At 38.5% G+C, this 18,301-nt stretch overlaps 1 protein-coding gene and 1 long non-coding RNA gene across 13 annotated transcripts in view; one reads left to right on the forward strand and one right to left on the reverse strand.

The window, feature by feature from the left end:
* Positions 1-4,161, reverse strand: part of spon1a (spondin 1a) — a 36,117-nt gene extending 31,956 nt beyond the window's left edge. For 2 of the 4 annotated variants that reach the window (XM_088371728.1, XM_088371726.1), the window contains exons 1-2: positions 2,578-2,684; positions 65-548 (exon numbers count right to left, since the gene is read on the reverse strand). Coding sequence is in view for 2 of the 4 variants with exons in the window: in XM_088371727.1 (XP_088227853.1) it covers positions 2,578-2,684; positions 3,655-3,886 (339 nt within the window). In the remaining 2 variants the exon portion in view is untranslated. Of the gene's footprint in view, positions 1-64; positions 549-2,577; positions 2,685-3,654 lie in introns of those variants that run through there. The other 2 variants (XM_088371727.1, XM_088371725.1) reach the window with 2 other exon arrangements.
* LOC148400682 (uncharacterized) overlaps positions 1-18,301 on the forward strand; it is a 154,169-nt gene that overhangs the window by 114,204 nt on the left and 21,664 nt on the right. For 2 of the 9 annotated variants that reach the window (XR_015857655.1, XR_015857656.1), the window contains exon 4: positions 11,645-11,699. The exons of 6 other annotated variants lie outside the window; for them this stretch is intronic. This is a non-coding gene — a long non-coding RNA (uncharacterized LOC148400682). Of the gene's footprint in view, positions 1-11,644; positions 11,700-11,883; positions 13,090-18,301 lie in introns of those variants that run through there. One more of the 9 variants, XR_015857653.1, reaches the window with a different exon arrangement.

Here is an 18,301-nt window from a genome sequence, read left to right on the forward strand (position 1 = left end):
AAATCAGTGAAGCCTCATGGGTATCAATTAAACAAAGTCTCCACTAAAACAAACAACCAATTACCAAACAGAAGCTTTTGACGTGTGGTTTACGGACTCCTTCCTGTCAGATGTGACAAAAAAAGATAGTGGAACAATTCAATCATGGAAAAATTGGCACAGTTTGCATGTGGTAAATGTTTGGCTTTAAGAACATTAGTTAAGTACATTCTATTATCCTATTGTGTACATTATTCCAAGCTTCGCTAAAGCCTCATGAGTTTGCCTTGTCTCAAACCCCAATCTGCCCTTGCCTGCCCTCCGCCTGACAACCGCACCCCCACCAACATATTTCACGAGAAGTATTGTCCCGTGAGATACCGCCCACCGGTTTAACCACTCTAACATGCACATGCAGTGGCAGTTGAGGGTTGGATAAAAGTGTTTCTCATGAAGTCAGGAGCTGTCCTGAGACGATGACGCGATGGGGCGCGCTGAGATTTCCAATGAGCTGGGCGTCAAATAACATCTTGTGTCGAGGCTTTTGCTTATTCTCCCAGCCTGGACGCCTGCCCACCCATGTAAGAAAAGAAGAATGGAAGCATTAGATGAGTGTGCACTTGGGCAAGATGTGTGTGCAGTTTACAAAAGCTATATAACACAAAAGATTTAGTGAGATGGTGACAGTAGAGGAGTATACTGTACTGTATATTTTGGCAGCATTTTATTTTTTACCGCTTGGTCACATGACTTCAGGGATAAGACAGCAGTAAATCCTGTGTAGCATATCTCTGCATAATGGTGGATTACACCCGATGCTGATCATTTCCATGTGAGAGGGAGGGCTACGCCACTGTGGGAGTCGTCACAGCCAACAATTGTGCACTTGCCTCACTTTAGTGTCTCAGTAAGGAAAAGGCACATATGCAAAGTTGGAACTGCCCCCTCCCCAAAAGCTATGCTGCTTAGTGGGCTGATTTTTTTTAATCAAATCTAGCAAATTTTATACCAATGATTCAGAAGGTTTGATGCCCTTTGTTCACATCTTTATGTATAAAATGTGTTACATTAAACCAGCTAACGACCCTGCATCACCCGCAAAGACATGGTCTATTCAAACAAACGTAAGATTAAGATCGACTTTATGCCACCAAATTGTCACTCCACCATCTCCAAGACACTCCTTCTGTAGCATTGATCCACCCAGAATGGCAAAAACCTCTTTGACAAATTGACATGAGCAGTTGCAGCAAGCCTTGCGGTGATACGAAAATCCGAATCCACCGGCACATGCGCCAAGTCGCAGTTTCACCATCTCTGAAAATAGAGTGCAATGTTTTTGTACCCTTTGGCCCAACATATGTTCCTTTCTACCCATCAATGCGGAAACAACCTACAGTACAATGTTTTAGCATCCTCTAATATCAAGCGACTCCAGGCTGGGATGTAAAAGAAAAGAAAGAATCCCCGCAACGAGATGTGAGGAGTCTGCAGGGCAAAAATAGAATATTCTACTTTTTATGTCCTCAAAATTTAGTGGCTAAGTTCACAGCGAGTGCCACCGCAGAGTGGTGTAACTCTGGTCTATGCGGTTTGTGCACAGCAGATTGGGCTGTAGATTCAGTAAATAGAAAAAAAAAATCGGAATATGTTGCTAAATCTGTCCTCTCTAGCAAAAACAAGGATTTCATCCCAGCACACAAACATGTGGTTGTCTCTAATTATGTTTTTGACCAAAATTACAAAGACACTGCATAATAGGCTACTTTGATTTGATCTTAAAGCAGTCCCATGTGTTCAATCTTTTCTTCTCCTTGGACACACTTTGGGTTCCACACCTTTACAATCGAATGGGTTTCTTTAAACTCTGCCTCTACAAAGATCAGTTTTGATCGACAGACGTGGAGGGAGAATGATATTTTGCTTACCTCATTCACTATAGACAAGCAAAATATTAGACCCAACCCTAAGATTAATGAAGTGCAGTTTAACTACATCCGCAATACAAAACATTGTTAAAAAATAGCTTGCATAGCAGTGGTCAATCTAAACATTGAGCAGAAATTTTCATCTAGCCCTTGCCTTTCATTAATGTGCTCAAGTGTACCTAATGAAGCATACTGTTAGTGATATATGAATATCATTTTAAATGTCCGTGTTGAAATTAATAATGAAGACGATAAAGGTGACTCAGGCGTACGCCATGATGATCATTTCTCACACCATCAACCAGTATTCTCCTCTGCTGCTTGCACTGCATTTGAACCGCACAGATTTATTTGGACCCCTCACCATAGTCAGGTGTGTGTAACAGCACCCTGCTGTCTGTCATCTCAACACTTCCCTTCCTTCCTTCCTTCTTCCTCAGGCTAGATAAAATGCTAATTGGCAATCTACACTCCACCAGTTTCTTTGAGTGCAAAGTAAAACACACACAAGACTAGCTCCATATGTTGCTTATGTTCACAGAGCCATACATTAAATAAAAGAAATATATAGCAGAAGGGGACGTTCAGTGGAAAGATTCTGCTTGTTAGACGAGTTACATATGGTGATGTGACTATACTAATGAGAATTGTTCTGAATATTTTATCCTACCTGGAAATTTCCAATGTAGTCATTCTCCTTGTCTCCTGCTGCACCCTCCTTCAAGGCGATGAGGGTGAAACCTCTGAAGTAGGAGGGGTTGGTTGCAAACAGAGTCACTGGATGGAGGTGAATAGAATGAGAAAATATAGATAAAGTTTGAGCCAGATGCCACAGCCGTCAGAACATAATCTCCCTGCGCTGTGTTGACATTCCATTCTTTCCTTGCAAATAAGTTTCAGATTTCTAGATGTGCAAGATGTAATCATATTTATGAAACCAAAGTTTCGGTATATAATGTGAAATGTGCCATGACTATCAAAATAAACAGCAACACAATGGAACAAAAGAAGCAGCATGGCTCAACCCCATACGCTGTAAGCTTTGTTGAGCTTCAGTCGATATACTTAAAATTTCAAACATGAATGTGAAAACTACATTGAGAAAAACAGGGAGGAGTAGTGTGAGAACCGAAATGAACAAGAACATTGTCAAAGTCAAAAGTTCAAAACCTGTCACAAACTGTTCAAGATGCTCTGTTTAAAAAAAACCAAAATCATTACTACTGTCCGATGAAAACTATGAAAATACAAATTTTCTTTCCAGGTAAAATAGATAAATAAATAATTAGGAAATATGGGTATACATTATAACACTACCAATACGGAATTTAAAACCGCTAGAGAAAAAAGTCAGTTTGTTTCGAAGCACTCCTGAGGTGCCACACCTTTGGCCATTGTCACAATTTTGGGCCGCCTCTTCCCTCTTGTACGAATTATACAGAGGAAGGAAGGAAGGAAGGAAGGAAGGAAGGAAGGAAGGAAGGAAGGAAGGAAGGAAGGAAGGAAGGAAGGAAGGAAGGAAGGAAAATAAAGTTTTTCAAAGGTATCATGGTGACGAATTGAACCTTGATGTAGTCTTTTGCTCCTTGTATCTTTTATTATTTACTTATTTTGCTTTAATTTCATTTTCGTGACATAACATTTAAATTTGCTTTATTATTTAATCTTACAGGTAACAAAAACACAACCATAATACAAGCGTGCAAAACAGTACGTAGTGATATTAGAGGTGATGACCCACGCTAACCTCTGTAGGTGCTCCCTGGTTGGTAGCTCTCGGGGTCTCCCTCCACGCGAAGCCTAAACTCGCTGTTGGCGTCCCTCCTGGCGCTCTGAGCCCGCAAGATGCGGTGGCAATAGCCGTCCGATTTAGCGCCTGTGTCAGAGGGCTCCTCGGTGGACATGAACGCGTTGCACGCCGCTGTGGAGATCAGGCACAGCAGGAGCATGGCGCGTGAATGCAACCTGCGCGATACCATCCTAAAATCTTGGAGAACTTGCAGGAGTGGAAAAAAAACTTCCAACAAAGACCCGTTTCTGCACAAAAATGTAAGCAAAGTGATGTCTGCTAGGAGGATGAATCCATTCTGGCTTTTGGGAGAAGGCAAGGACCGGACGGGTGCGACGATGTGCACTCTCCGAAGGAGTCGCGCGCACTGGATGCGTCTGGCAAGAGTGGAAAGAGGATAGCAGGGGTCCGTGGAATGGCCGAGCGTGGAATGAATGTTGCGCGGCTGTCTCCACGACCACAGCTCGTCCTGTTGACCAACCAACCGGCAATGTCAAACATTCCTATATAGAAGGCAATGCGTTTGACATTTGTGTCAGTCTGCCACGGCCACACGCAAGTGGGGCGCACAAAGTAGCCATAATTCTTTCTTAAGAGTTGCAAGTAGCCAAATTAATTGTCATCTCTATAAAAGAAATTATCGATTGACACGCTATGTAAAACCTAATAAAAATTATAGAGAGAGAGAAATCTATCTATCTATCTATCTATCTATCTATCTATCATATATATACATATACATACATACATACATACATACATACATACATACATACATACATACATACATAGATAGATAGATAGATAGATAGATAGATAGATAGATAGATAGATAGATAGATAGATAGATAGATAGATAGATAGATAGATAGATAGATAGATAGATAGATAGATAGATAGATAGATAGATAGATAGATAGATAGATCTATCTTAGTCATAGTCATTCGCAATGATTTGTATAGCCATGAAAAACAGATTACACAAGGATGTGGCATACTGTGCAGAAGTAATCCCCTACGATTCATCGCTAGCTTTGGGAGGTGGACTACATGTTATCCTTGGTGACATTTTCTGCACCCCTGCAGTTTATTCCTGTCTTGAAGAGGGTCAGTGGCTGTGGAATAAGAATACAGCCAGTTCTTGGTGAGCTTTGATAAATAGAGAGCGTGCACACGCTTTTATTATACTGTTGAATTGATGGAGAGATGTTGGAAATGGGTCTTGGTAATAGAACACTATACCAGCAGGTGTCATGAAAGCATTTTGTCTTGTAGCCCACGCTGAGCTAATATTTTTCTACACCTTCAGGTTATTTCCTTGTGTTGTAGGAATATAAGTACAGTGTGTGGTCTTTGAATATAAATGAATATAGTACCGTACAGTATATTGTCTTTGAAAGCAATTCATTTTGTCGTACCAAAGGAGAAACTTTAGAATGTCAAATAACACGTGATTGTGTATTTTTTTTCTTGATTGAATAATATGATTGCCTAATATAGTGCCAATATGTAGCAAGAACTCATTTTCAGATTCATAAGAGGTTCCCAAGTCCAAAATATGCACATAAGTGCTTGAGTTCAAGCAGCTATGATCCGTCATAATGTCAAAAGCTAATTTTGAGTGGGCCACTTAGTCTTGAACAGCTCCAGGGGACCGCCTGAGATGTGGCCACGCTGTCAATGTAGTGTGTCGGAGCTGTCTTTATGCACTTTTGTGGACCACAGCAGAGCTGAAAATAGCCTTCACTTTTGGCTGACCTTTTTCTGGAAAAAAATAAGATGACACAAATGTGAAAAAGTTTGGGGCTGACTGTGTTGATTAAAAAAAAAAAAAAAGGAACAAAGTGAAAAAATCCTCATCAAATCATTAGAATTTACACATGAATTGAATGAAAAGCAAAATGTAAATTTTGACTAGGGTTGCAATGTCATAGACTAAGATACAATAGACTGTACATTCAAGGCTCAAAATAAGGTTCTCAAAGCAGTTTTTCTGTTTGATATGCATTTTGCACCTCATCAAAACACATTGAATAGCAAAAGTGAGAATCAACAAATGTGAAAAAGGTTGACCCCTTTACTAGCTTCAACTGTATTTGATAATCAAATTTTATATTTTTACAATCTTAAAATCTGAGTCATTTTGTTTTGACATTTCCTTAGAGTATGCAGAACAATTTGTAAGGACATAAATCCTGTAAACATTGTTTTAATGAATCACAGCATCAATCACAAATTTCTCTTGGCAACTTCAAAGAACTTTCTTTTTAAAACAAATGCTCATGAATAAAATTGCAATCCTTTGGGTCTCGACAGCAATTATTACTAGAAAACATAGTTTGTTTTTGAGAGAAATAGAGGTCAAAAGGAAAAATCAAATTGGGCCCAAATTTAATCACAGTAAAGCTGGAGAGAGCGCTGATTAAGCAAGCGAGCCACCTTGCTGCAGATTCATTAAGGCTGAATTAAACCTGTATAGGTACAGGATAAGCATTACAATAATAGGTGATCTAATATGACATTATTCACCGATGCCTTGAAAGCACACTGACAGTTATCCATTATTTATATCAGCCTGCCCAATACAGTACACCTCGTCCGGTCCAGCATGACAATGACGTATGCTAATCCATGATAACATAGCGCCATAAAGCCGCCATGGACAATTTTGTTGCGACTCAATCATTGCCTGAATGAATCCCCAGCAAATTATGAAATATTATGAAAAGAGCTGCTGTTGATCTTCATGACAAATAATGACCACTAGAGCAAGAAAATGACAACCATTATTAACAGAAGATCAACCTAGCCAAGAACTAACTTCAAATTTGATATAATGTTAAAAAGATATATGTATATGTGGAAACTCTTGTTCAAACATAGTTTTCCACAACACAATTGATTTTCTTTTCTTTTTTTATTTTGTTTCATAGTCAAACTAATTTAACTGTACAAGCTATGCTTTAGGTAACGCGTGCATTGTAAACATTGTGAAGCACTAAAATGGACGGCTGGAGTTCATCCTTGAGATAATAACGAGGTGAAATCTCGTGTTCTGTAAAGCATGATGGACCTGTGAACTTCAAGTTTTCTACTTTTGCGACATAATTTTCTGAAATTATTTTGGGTCTTTGAAGGAATGTTTTGTCACTCTTTAATTCTGTCACTTTTTTTTTAGCAGGGAGACATTTGAAAGACATTCAACGAAATCAATAAACTTGTTTGAATTCAGATCAATACTCCACAACAGCAATTTCAAGCACTGTTCACAAGGCACATTATTACATCGGTCTCTCGGGACTCTCTTGAAAAGTTGAAACACTTATGACACAAATAGGCCACATTATATTAAAACGGGTACTTAATGTACTCATCATCCTCAAAATGTTGATCTTTATTACATATGTCAGAAGCGTTTCAATTTTTGTGATTGAGGCCAAGGGTGACTTGATGTCTTTGTGAGAAGAAATAAAGCTAACATTCAGGACAGTATATCAATACAGTGGAATTTCGGTTTCAGGAAAGTGTTAGGTGATGAAAGAGTCTCTGCTTGGGGTTATAAGAAAAAGGCTGGCCATTTTGTACAGCTTAGAAACAGCGTGTAGAAAAGAAACAACAGGAAGCAGAGCCAAATGGCTGAAATTAAGCTCTTGTTTTTTTTTTTAAGAATGAGCAGCTTTGTTAGGATAAAAATTGAACTCATTGGAGGCCATCCTAAAATCTACAGTGCATGAAATATTGGACCTGTAATTTGAGAAAACACTGTTGCAGTAAAATCTCAGTGTGTTTAATTCAAGTATTCACCAATGCTTGTAAAACTGGATTTTATTTGTGCTATTTGTTATCTTGGACATTTATTTGGTGTTCCATTGCATACAGCTACTATTTATACATCAGAATCACATGAACTCTTAAGACCTTTGTACATAGTTTAATTAAGAAGATGAATATCCTGACATTTGTAACTTTAATCTTGACTTGATGCCATACCCAGCACTCTCCAAAACAAAGATTTAAATCAGTACTTTAAATAATACTTGAAAGTTGAAACTCTGCCATTATACTGTGCCCTTATATTCTGCAAATTGTGACCATGTTAGGTCATGCTTGTGAAGGCAGACATTTAGTTTTAATCCGTTCCGCATAGGTGGGACACCATGTCTGTATAAACGTGAAGGCCAAGACATCCCGCTGTGTGTTTGGTTTAAATGTCACATTAACATCCATGCTACCTTTTGCCATAAGTACTTTGACATTCTCTGACAGACCGATTCAAAAATCCTCTCAAAGTCTCTCAATGGAACGCATCAAATTGCAGCGAGAACTTACGGTGTTATTCCGGCGGTCAACGGTTCAAAGGTCTGATATATTCCACTTGTTCATGATGACTCAAGTTACGGGCTTTGGAGGAGGCTTTTAACCTTTTGTAGCTGACCTTTAGCAAGGGAACGCCACACATTAAATTCAGATGCTTTTGTGTGTGTACGTATTTTTTAAATATAAGGCCTGAGAGCAGAGGAGGTCCTGCATGTCGCATCTGATTGCAAGCGCCGCTGAAAACAATGTCAAAATAACTTAATGCAAAGCCCCCCACGCTCCACCAAGATTGTAAAATAAAATGAGTTTTTCCGCACACAACATCAAAAACAGAGAAAAAAGTTACATAAAAGGGACAACTTGCATAATAAGAAGCAGTTCTCTCTAAATTGCTGTGATGATGAGGTTGAATACAAATAGCATAGTTATTGGGAGGTGCTACGATATATGTTAAATTTAAATATTTGTATAAATGTAAAACACAAAACCTCAAAATCTTGCACACAATTATTGAGGGAAGCTCTCAACAAGTCGAAATGCCTGTCACATACATTTCATCAAAACACCTGAAAACTATTTGAATTTGTGGGGGGAAATAGAGTAATATGTCTGCTAGGTTTATGGTAATATTTATGTGTAAATTTAAGTGTAAATTTTCTGGGATGCAACATTGTTACATCTAAAATGCAGGTCTTAAGTACAAAAAAAAAAAATCGGCCAATATAAGATATGCACTGTCAAAAACATAAATTCAAAATGTGTGTTTACAACCACCTTCAGGCAAGGAATTTATTTCACTCCAATATGTAGTTCCTTTTACATAATGTTGGGGTAGCTCATACTGTCACAGATAATTCCAACATTAAACTATTCTCCCCTTTCTTATTTGTTGTGTTGAAAATCTTGCCTGGGGCATTTCGTGTGTCATGTACATGTCCGTTTAGTTTCTCCCAGTGGTGTGTTGAATGCCTGTTTGATTCATCATTTATGTCCTTAAAAAATCCCTGATAATTCTAACGATTTGTGGCAAACCAAAGTGCATAACAGAAAAGCACAGTAAACTTTCTTTGCATATGGTCGGTAAGACTTCGAAAGTCCTGGAGGCTTGAATACAAATTACACTCAATTTTTTGTGTCATTAGTTTGAACTGAACTGAGCATCCTGGCAAGGGAGACAGTTCACTTTGCAGAGTTGGGTCACTGTGTAGGCTGTGGACTAAAACATAGACACAATGATGCGAGATGGCAGCAATGTAGATTCCTTAGCTCTCCCCTGAGGGATTTTTTTCATACATAATATAACATTTTATCGCTGTGACCAAGTTCATAACGTTTTGATGATTTCTAAAACAAAAAAATATTTCGCACCTTAAATTTAAGTCAAAATTACGCAGTAGAAATAAGTGATCGATAGAAAAAAAGGGAATATCAATAAATATAACCTAATCCATCCAGAATCATTTAAAGCTTAAACAAGTTTTTGATACTTGTGTTCCACTTTATTCTGACAACAAATACAAAAGGTTTGTTATTTCCACCGCTAAAAGTGCGACAGGAGGGAGTTGTGCCAGATGCTAAACTGAAAATGTATGTGGGGTTGAGTGAACCCCCTGAGACTAGAGGTCTGTGGGGGAGCATTACTGATGGCATATAGCTGGAAACTTCCAGGGATCAGAAAAGGCTGCGGTACAATACAGGAGATATATTTCCCAAAACTTTGCCATCTATGCGTGCTTGAGCTTTTGTGTGTTGCTTAGAAACATACCAGCATCTATTTTAGCGCAGATGTTTGATGTGGATTTCGATTGCTGGCTGACTCCCACTGGTGCTCGCTACACTCGAGAGCATCGGGCACGACTGAGCGCATCAAACTTTGATGACAGTAAAGACTGATGCTTGTACATGTCTGACTCACAATGAAAACTTAACAAAAATAGCAGCCCAGGTGCTGTATTAACCCTAACAAGACTAGGTTGCTTTCATTAACTGCCATAATAAAACAATCCCTCGGAAAAAGACATTTTTAAAATCACGCCCCCCCCCTCCAAGAAATGGACCATAAATTAATAGTTTATAATATTGATATAAACCTGACAAACTTTGGTGATAATCTACCACAAAGTGTGTGGTTAATTTTGTCAACAATGAAACGAGCTATTAACTGTGGTATTAAACTACTTAATTGTGGAACGGTGTTTTTATCTCACCAATGTGAATGAATGTCCAGTGGAGCTGCAAAGAGCTTCATTAGTGCGGAGAAAAGACCCAAGTTCACAGATAAAAGGGCCGATAGAAAAGTCATCAGTTTCCTCACAGAACAATGCTTTCACGTCACACTACTTCAATCAGCTCGAAACAACTTCAATTTTGTTTCAGTAATTTTCTTCATTTACATCCTGGTGAGCTAGAAGAAACAATATTTGAGTCTTGCAGGCATCTGTGCAGTGGAACAGTGAGCAAGAAAAAATGTTAGAAGAAAAGAAAACATCTTGCAGTAAATATGTTTTTTGTTCACAATCTATCTTGCTCACAGTTCACACTAGTCCAGCCTCATGACAGCTATTAAAAAATTTATTATTGTCAGCTACTAACGAATGGGTATTACTTTCTTGAAGCATAATATGCTCGTCATCACTCTGTTATTCCTTCGGTTATGATAGCTGTCAGTTTGCAAGATGGTCACATCAGACAGTATTCACCATTATGCAGCTTTACAAATGTAATACAATAAAAATAGGCCCTAGGATACATCCTTGGGGTACTCCTGCCTTAAAATGATGGAGTGAAATAATTAGTAATACCTATGTGATTAGATCGACAGGCAAAGACATACGGGCAGATAAACAATCTCAATTATCTGATTCCAAGCACCATCTGTCCATTTCTACATTTTACACTCACTGGAGAAAGTACCAAAAGAACATTTTAATCTTTACACTTTCACAGTGTGAGGGCACAAAGCTTGATAAATCCCATGGAAAGTCGCTATTAATTACGTCAATTTTCCATGTCGCTCTCTCACTCATTGTCCTTCCAATAATGAAGCTCATCACATCAGTGCTGAGAAAATCACTCCCCATCAAACCGGAGCTACGGTCCTTTGATAACACCCAATGTCATTTTCTAGCCTAATGAGGTGCACTTATCTCCAAGTCATGCGATATTGAATCATGTTTTACAAGGTGACACGATGCAACACAAAATTGGGCTAACATATTCAAAATGGGTTGTATGGAAGGATATTAAATGTACCGTATCTAGAAAAGGGTATGACAAATTCATACTATCTTAGTCTAAAGTGTGGCTAGACCTATTTTTAAAAAGTACCTGGTCCCAATGTATGTGATAAACCATATTTATCTCATCGAGTGATCATTAAAAACGGAATATTTCTTTATTTGATACATTTAATAATTTTTGATAGTTCATAATTGTCCTCTGTGTATGTAATTACCTCATAATTTTTGTAGCCTGCAAACTTTTAAGAAAACAATCAAGAGAGAAAAGACAGCACTTATCCAAAGTTACTATGTCCCTGGGATCACCTTGGAGAATCCAAATGCCTGTTCTAGAACGTTAAACAGCAAGACTTCATTTGCAATAGTATTTTTTCTCCTCTCTTTCAATCTAGCATGTGGCAGCAACCGTGACGCCATGAAACAATCAATAGCCTCTTTGCTGTGGAGGTGAGTCCATTAATGAGATGCATGAGAAGGCTCGGTTTTCAGAACTTGACTTTGAAGATTTAGACACATTTTGTAATAAACACATAAATGGACGTTCTTCATTCAGCAATAAATAGTTAATAGGTGGCTTGATATGTATAGAAAAGAAACATAAATGCAGCTTGGACCAAATTGTCTTTTACAGAAATGGCAATACAGAATTCAAGAAAAGCATTCAGGGCAGCCTAAAAAACCTAAATGAGCACCCCATGGGTTCCGTGGGCATGCGTGGCATCCTAGCAAGACCTGGGCACTGGTCACCCCCGTGGGCAGGAAATGCACAATAACTAACGTCCAAGTGCTACAGTATTTTTCACGTGCATGTTTTCCAAGACACACCCCTGTAGGATTGAGGTTCTTGTTGAGGGGCCACTCTGTAATTGCTTAACACAGGCTTTGTGATTATATCTTCCAAGACTGACACTCAAATCCTTTACTGTTATTGGCATTGCACAGTCACTGCCACCACACACCGGTAGCACTCTCACTGCTCTTGCCCTGTGCTGCCTTGTTGTATTGACTTCTTGCCACATCTCTTGCTCATCATCTTGGCAGTTCTTGTATAGATAAAACAAAACTCCTTCGTCATGTTATTGTTGTCGTAGTTTATTGTTACGAGAGATTCAAGATCAAACTTTACTAAATTGATAAACAAGGCTACAGGAAAGAGAAAAAACTAAACTGATAAACATGGCTACAGGAAAAAAAAGTTGTTTAGAAAAGAGAATATTTTGTATTTCCACTTTTGAAAAGCAATCCAGAACAGACTGCATTGGACCTTGGAGCAGGAGGGTCCTTCAGTGCCACTTTTCTGCATGTCTTAGTCTGAATCATTCCCAAACGGATGGTGACATACAAAAAAAGACTTCTAATTCTTTATTGGTAGACTTGTGAAATAAACATAGCCATATTTCATAGCTCTACTACTGAGCATGCTGTTTGCATCCAAGTAATGAACGTCATCAAAAACACAAGCCATTAAAATAGTTGACCACCCATGAACAAAACATCAATGAATCAAAGGAATTAACATGAAAAGGTCATGCAAGATCTATTTTTGGATTACCTTCAGTGGTGGTACTCGAGTATGTTTGGAGTGCTAAGTGGTCATTATAGAGCCTGTTTGGAGGAAAATTGTAGTGGTCCTGCTGGGTTTGCTGGAGGCAGCGCTTTTTCAAACAACAGGGGGCTTGTGAGACAGTTCATACCCTAAAACATCTATCACTATTAAAAGAGAATCGTGACAGGAAAAAAGTTTCTTCGGTCCATCCGTATCTTTAAATACCCCCTTTGTGGATACTCTTGGGTTAACATTTATGAATGGATGGGAAACTATGCTCTGGGAATAAAATAAAGTAAAATAAAATAAATAATCGCTACTAAAATACCAATTTCAATTTTCCTTGTTATTGTATTATAGAACAAGTTGCTACAAAAACTTTTTTAGAGTAAAAATTATTTGTCCATGCTTTGGTGGAAAAAAGGGAGTCTGTTTTGTCTATTGGTCACCTGAATGTTGTGAGTCACTTAAATTTTGTGCAGAGGCTGAGATCAACCGAAGTCAAATTCGTTATTTGGCATGCACAAACTTGGCCAATAAAGCTGATTCTGATTCTGGTCATTCAAGATCAGTCAAAATGCTCTAAAGTGGCTTGCAAGCTGAGCTAATGTGAAAACCATCAGGCAGTGAATGATTTAATGACTGACTGAGCAATTACTATGCCTAACCCTGATTGACACCGTTTTTACACCATTTTAGTTTCCCCACACTAATAGATGAAGGATTGTAAACTTTTCAGAAGATTTCTGGGAATTAAAAATTACCCTCCCAAGACCCATCCTGAAGTTGCAGACCATGTCAAGGTGGATGCTGATAGATTCTTGCAACAAAGAAGACGACCTCATTCCCCCACCCACCTCTAAGATACTAAATTAGATTCATGAGAAAATGAGCAGAGAAGATGGAGTAATTTATTTTCCACCTGTTCCATACTAACTAGGCGAGGTAATGTATGCCTCAGGTTAATTTGTAGAGCGCTACAGGTAGTATGCCAATCAAGCAGTGACCTTGACTGCTGTTAGAATGGACCGGGAGGTTTGTTCAATCGCTTCCATATTAGAAAATACACCCTAAAAAAAAAAGAAAAAAAAAACTTCCTGGCTTGGTCCAATTTTCAACCCAGGGTTATAATATCAGGTTCCAAATTGCTGCAACACAATTAAAAATAGATGATTATGTTTCATCCCTCTCATAAGATATATGAAAGTATATAGAATCCCAACGGTGCAAAGTGAGTGATTATGCAATGCCTAAAAAAGACCACAGGTCAAAATGGTGCCTGTCCTTATATGCGGCCATAAATTCAAAACTGAGTTTGACTGATCATTGAAAAATCCATTTGGAAGGCTAAAATGATTTATGGAAATGTGGATGCAAAATAAAACTGGAAATTAAATCGAAAAAAAGTACAACTTTGCCTTTTAAATATTGTCCAACCAAACATCCCTGTTACCTCAAGTAAACCATCAGATGACCTTCTAATTGCCGACATGCCTCACAAGCAGATGCTTATCCAGGCTCTGAGTGGGACTTGAAAAATATTACATCGTCACTCGATATTGAGGTGCAGCACATAAAATGTCAGCATCCTGAGCTTTACAAGGACACGGCAGTGTCCTCCATTCTTTTGATAAAACTGTATACGGTGCAATCTCGAGCCATATCTGCATCGGCCTCGTCTTTGGACTATTCAGCACGGTTAGTTTGTTTGAGTGTTAGATATGGGCTTGTCAGCATACACCAGCAAGATGGGTGGTGTGATACAGCTGCAATTTCCAAGCTGCGGACTCTCTGGAAATTAGAACTCACCCCCTCCCCAATGGCAGGAGGCCACCTATTGTACGAATCATTGCTGTGAGTGGTGAGCTGCACGGAGAGGGAATGAATTTATTCAGATAGAAAGAAAAAAAAAAAGCGCACACATGGTGAGAAGCTGATGTTTTTTCAAAAGTCGAGAGAAATGGAAATTGATGCATTTATGTGAGATTAAGATGGTGGGCTCTTAAGATCCCATTTAGATAAAAGGAATATATAAAATAAAGAAGGGAAAGCAGCCGTGCGTGGAAACATTAGTTTGAGAGCTCGGGAAACGGATCATTTGCAAACATCCATATTAGCATTGGTCACTTGAATATCTGAAAACTGACAGCCAGGTTTCATTTGCAATTTGACACGTGGCCATGTTGGACAGGACGTTCTATACGTGTGCTCGTTTTGTAGTCTTGGCAATGTCCTTGGTCATTACCACTAGATGAAGTGAAAATGGAACATATAAAGGGGTGGCTCAAAAAGCATCTGATTTGTATGAAACAAAACCAACACAAAATCGCAAATGAATTCCTTTTGTAATATCAAATCATTTCAAAAGCAAAATGTGTGCTCCTGTCACAATTTAGACACGCGCGTTGCCAGCTGCCAGGGATAGGACAACTGGACTGCAAGTTCAATTATATGGTCTTTTTGAATTCACGAGTTAATTATGGGGCCTCGTGGACATAAGCAGACTCAAAATGGTACCAGAGCCAAGTTGAAATCAAGCAGGAGTGGTAATTTGCAAAACTGCATTTCCATAAAAGAATGAAGGGTTGTATTTTTTTTGTCTGCTTGTCACTGTAATTGTGCCCGTGTACATCATCGTTGGAGTCCTGCAACATAAAGTCAAAGCCCCTCGAGAGTGTTAAACTAGCGGGCCATTACAGACAAAAATATGTCTAATATAAAATCAAACAGAATAAGTTTAATGAACACAGGGGCCAGTGTGATATTACAGTATAGTATAATAAACTTTTTAAAAATAAATTCCAACAGAGGTCAAGTGAAAGCCAAAGCTGAAAGGCTAACTTGAGAGAACTGGGATCACGGGAAATATATCAGCTGTGGACATCGGGTCAAAGTTCATTAAATAACCTGCTCCTCTTGTGATGAAGCTTTGTTCCAGCTGAGGAATTTTTGTCTATTGCCGCACTAAGTCAATGTAGTGGAAGGAGTCAGAGGGCCAGAAGCACAAAGCCAAAGTCACCCTTGGCACAATAGACAGATTGAGTCATTTTGTGTATCAATGTCAACCCTTCCGAGGCTTATCTTGGCAGTAAACATTAGCTTTTTTTTTGTTTGTTTTAAACATAAAACAAGACATAACCAACTGTTATATTGTTTGACATGAGGAATGTCCAATGACAGTATGAACAATGATGTGTGATAATGGATGCATATCATCCAGAAAGGTATTCAACAGGATTGGACTTCAACAGAAACTCAATCCACAATACAGGCATGAACCAAGAATGCTTGATGACCGAAGTAACAATTCTAGACCGAGGCTTTTTCTACTGCCCAAAAAAGTGTAATGGTGCAGGCAAAGAGGATATTTTGTTGCATTTAATTGCAAAGTAAGGCAAAATGGAGCCAAAGCTTTTATTTTTCAGAAAAAAAAATCAATGTGCGTGCTTGCTGAATATTTGTAAAAGCCCATTCCTCTTTTATCATATAACACACAGTCACCCTTGATTACATTAGCATATAAAAAGGCACACCTTTGTGGCATCCGAACCTCTCAGAACCAAAATGCACATGGTGGCCCTTGTTCAGGAGGAAAACAAATATTAATTTAAATCAGACTACTGTCTCGTTTCGTTTGGAAATTAGGAGACAGGATTGGCTGCTAGGTGTAATTCTGATGTTTATGATGCAATTACCCAATCTGGGATTTTTTCGAAATTCTATTTGAACCCTTAGCACTCAGTAGCGAGAAAACAAATGGAAAACAGCAAATAATATCCTCTACCGTTTCTTCCATAAGTCTCCTCACTCATGGAAGTGGACTTCCCTAGTGTGATTTACGCTGCAGTGGCTGAGACCCATTAACGATGACATAACATACCCTCCATCCAAGAAGTGATTTACGTGTTCAATAAGCCCGGCTAGCTTTCATTTGCGTCTTGCTCTCATTTCACTCCCTTATTCCTGACAGCAGCAGTAAGAAAAGCCAAAGCGTGAAGAGTGGAATCTGTCCAGTGTGTTGCCAGTGGTGCTGCAGCACTGAATGAGCTTTAACAAATATACATAATTAAACTTTATTTCTTCAGAAGGTAATGTTATACCGTGATGCTTTGACTTATGAGGTTTAATTTGTTCTGTGATCATGCTCATAACTCAAAACACTCAACTGATTCACACCTTGAAAAAAAACGGAAAAACTGGGAAAATACGAAATCTTCAACTTCTAATTATATAATTTGAAATTATATATATAAATTGCGTTCAAATTCATGGGTGCCGAACTGCGAGTACGTATATGTGGTTCAACTGTAATTTCAAGTTTTAAGTTTTAATATCACCACTAGATGTCAAACATGTAGTCTTAGGTATTCTGTGTTGATGTTAAGTGGTTTCTTTTCCGCGTGGATGCTACATCCAAAAACAGCTTGTTCACCAAATGCAACTTTACAGAGAACAGCAAAGTGCGTAGGTAGAGTGAAAGCACCAAGAGATATCTTATTAAACGTACACTAAATGCCAATAAAACCTGATCTTACTGTAACCAGGTCAGTAAAGCGGAGTGATCATTTTTTTGAGGAGGAGGACAACTTTTGTGGACTGGAGAATTATATGATGCGCCAGCCAGTGTAGGCAGAGAAACGATCAATAAAATGATATGAAGAATCAGGCTAAAGCACATACACCCGGTGTTAGAACAAAACAAAAAAAAAAATCTAAAAGTCTGAACTGAAAGTCAGACTTGAGGAAAGTTTCATCTGTTGAATGTTCACATATTCATCATCTTACCATCTGTAGCTGAGGCACAACATCAGCCAATATATGTGAAATTATCTGTTTGGTGGTGTATTAATGAACCACCCACACATGTTTTTCACAAAGACTGTAAGATAAAAACCAATGGCACACCTGGTCATTACAGCTAGCAGAAATAAAAACAGAACAGATAGGAAGGTGGCCCAAGCTAAACCAATGCCCTCCAGCAGTATTGGACCGGTGAGACCAATTCCTTTTTATATTGTTGTTCTACATTGAGAACATTTGGGTTCGAGACAAGAGATTGCAGTTTTTATTTTCAGGTATTTCTACCTGGATCTGGTACAAACTTTATAAGCAAGTGTCATTGGTAAAGGAATGCGGTCTTGTTAGAGAAGCAAGGAAATGGATTAAAGTGATGGTGTGAGGGGGAATCTTTTGTTGTAGATCATTTGTTTGCTTATAACTGTCACTCTCGTGACCCTCAGGCACACCCAAATAAATGTATGAACGGCGCATATTATATACTGTATAGGCTACACAAAAAAACTGATGATTAACTAGTTTTGAAATCAGAGACTAGTAAAAACTGTTCACATTTTTAAAAAGATAACTTGTTATGAAAAAAACTAGTAACATCTCTATTTTTTCAAATTTAAGACAATTTGCGATTGTAGTAGTGACACAAAGTCGCACAATTTGTCTTCCGGGGCCGGATATAATTACACTGCCGGTCAAATTTGGCCCGCAG

The sequence above is a fragment of the Syngnathus floridae genome, chromosome 3 (genome assembly GCF_059516105.1).
Source record: "Syngnathus floridae isolate MCC-2025c chromosome 3, RoL_Sflo_1.0, whole genome shotgun sequence".
Classification (NCBI taxonomy): domain Eukaryota; kingdom Metazoa; phylum Chordata; class Actinopteri; order Syngnathiformes; family Syngnathidae; genus Syngnathus; species Syngnathus floridae.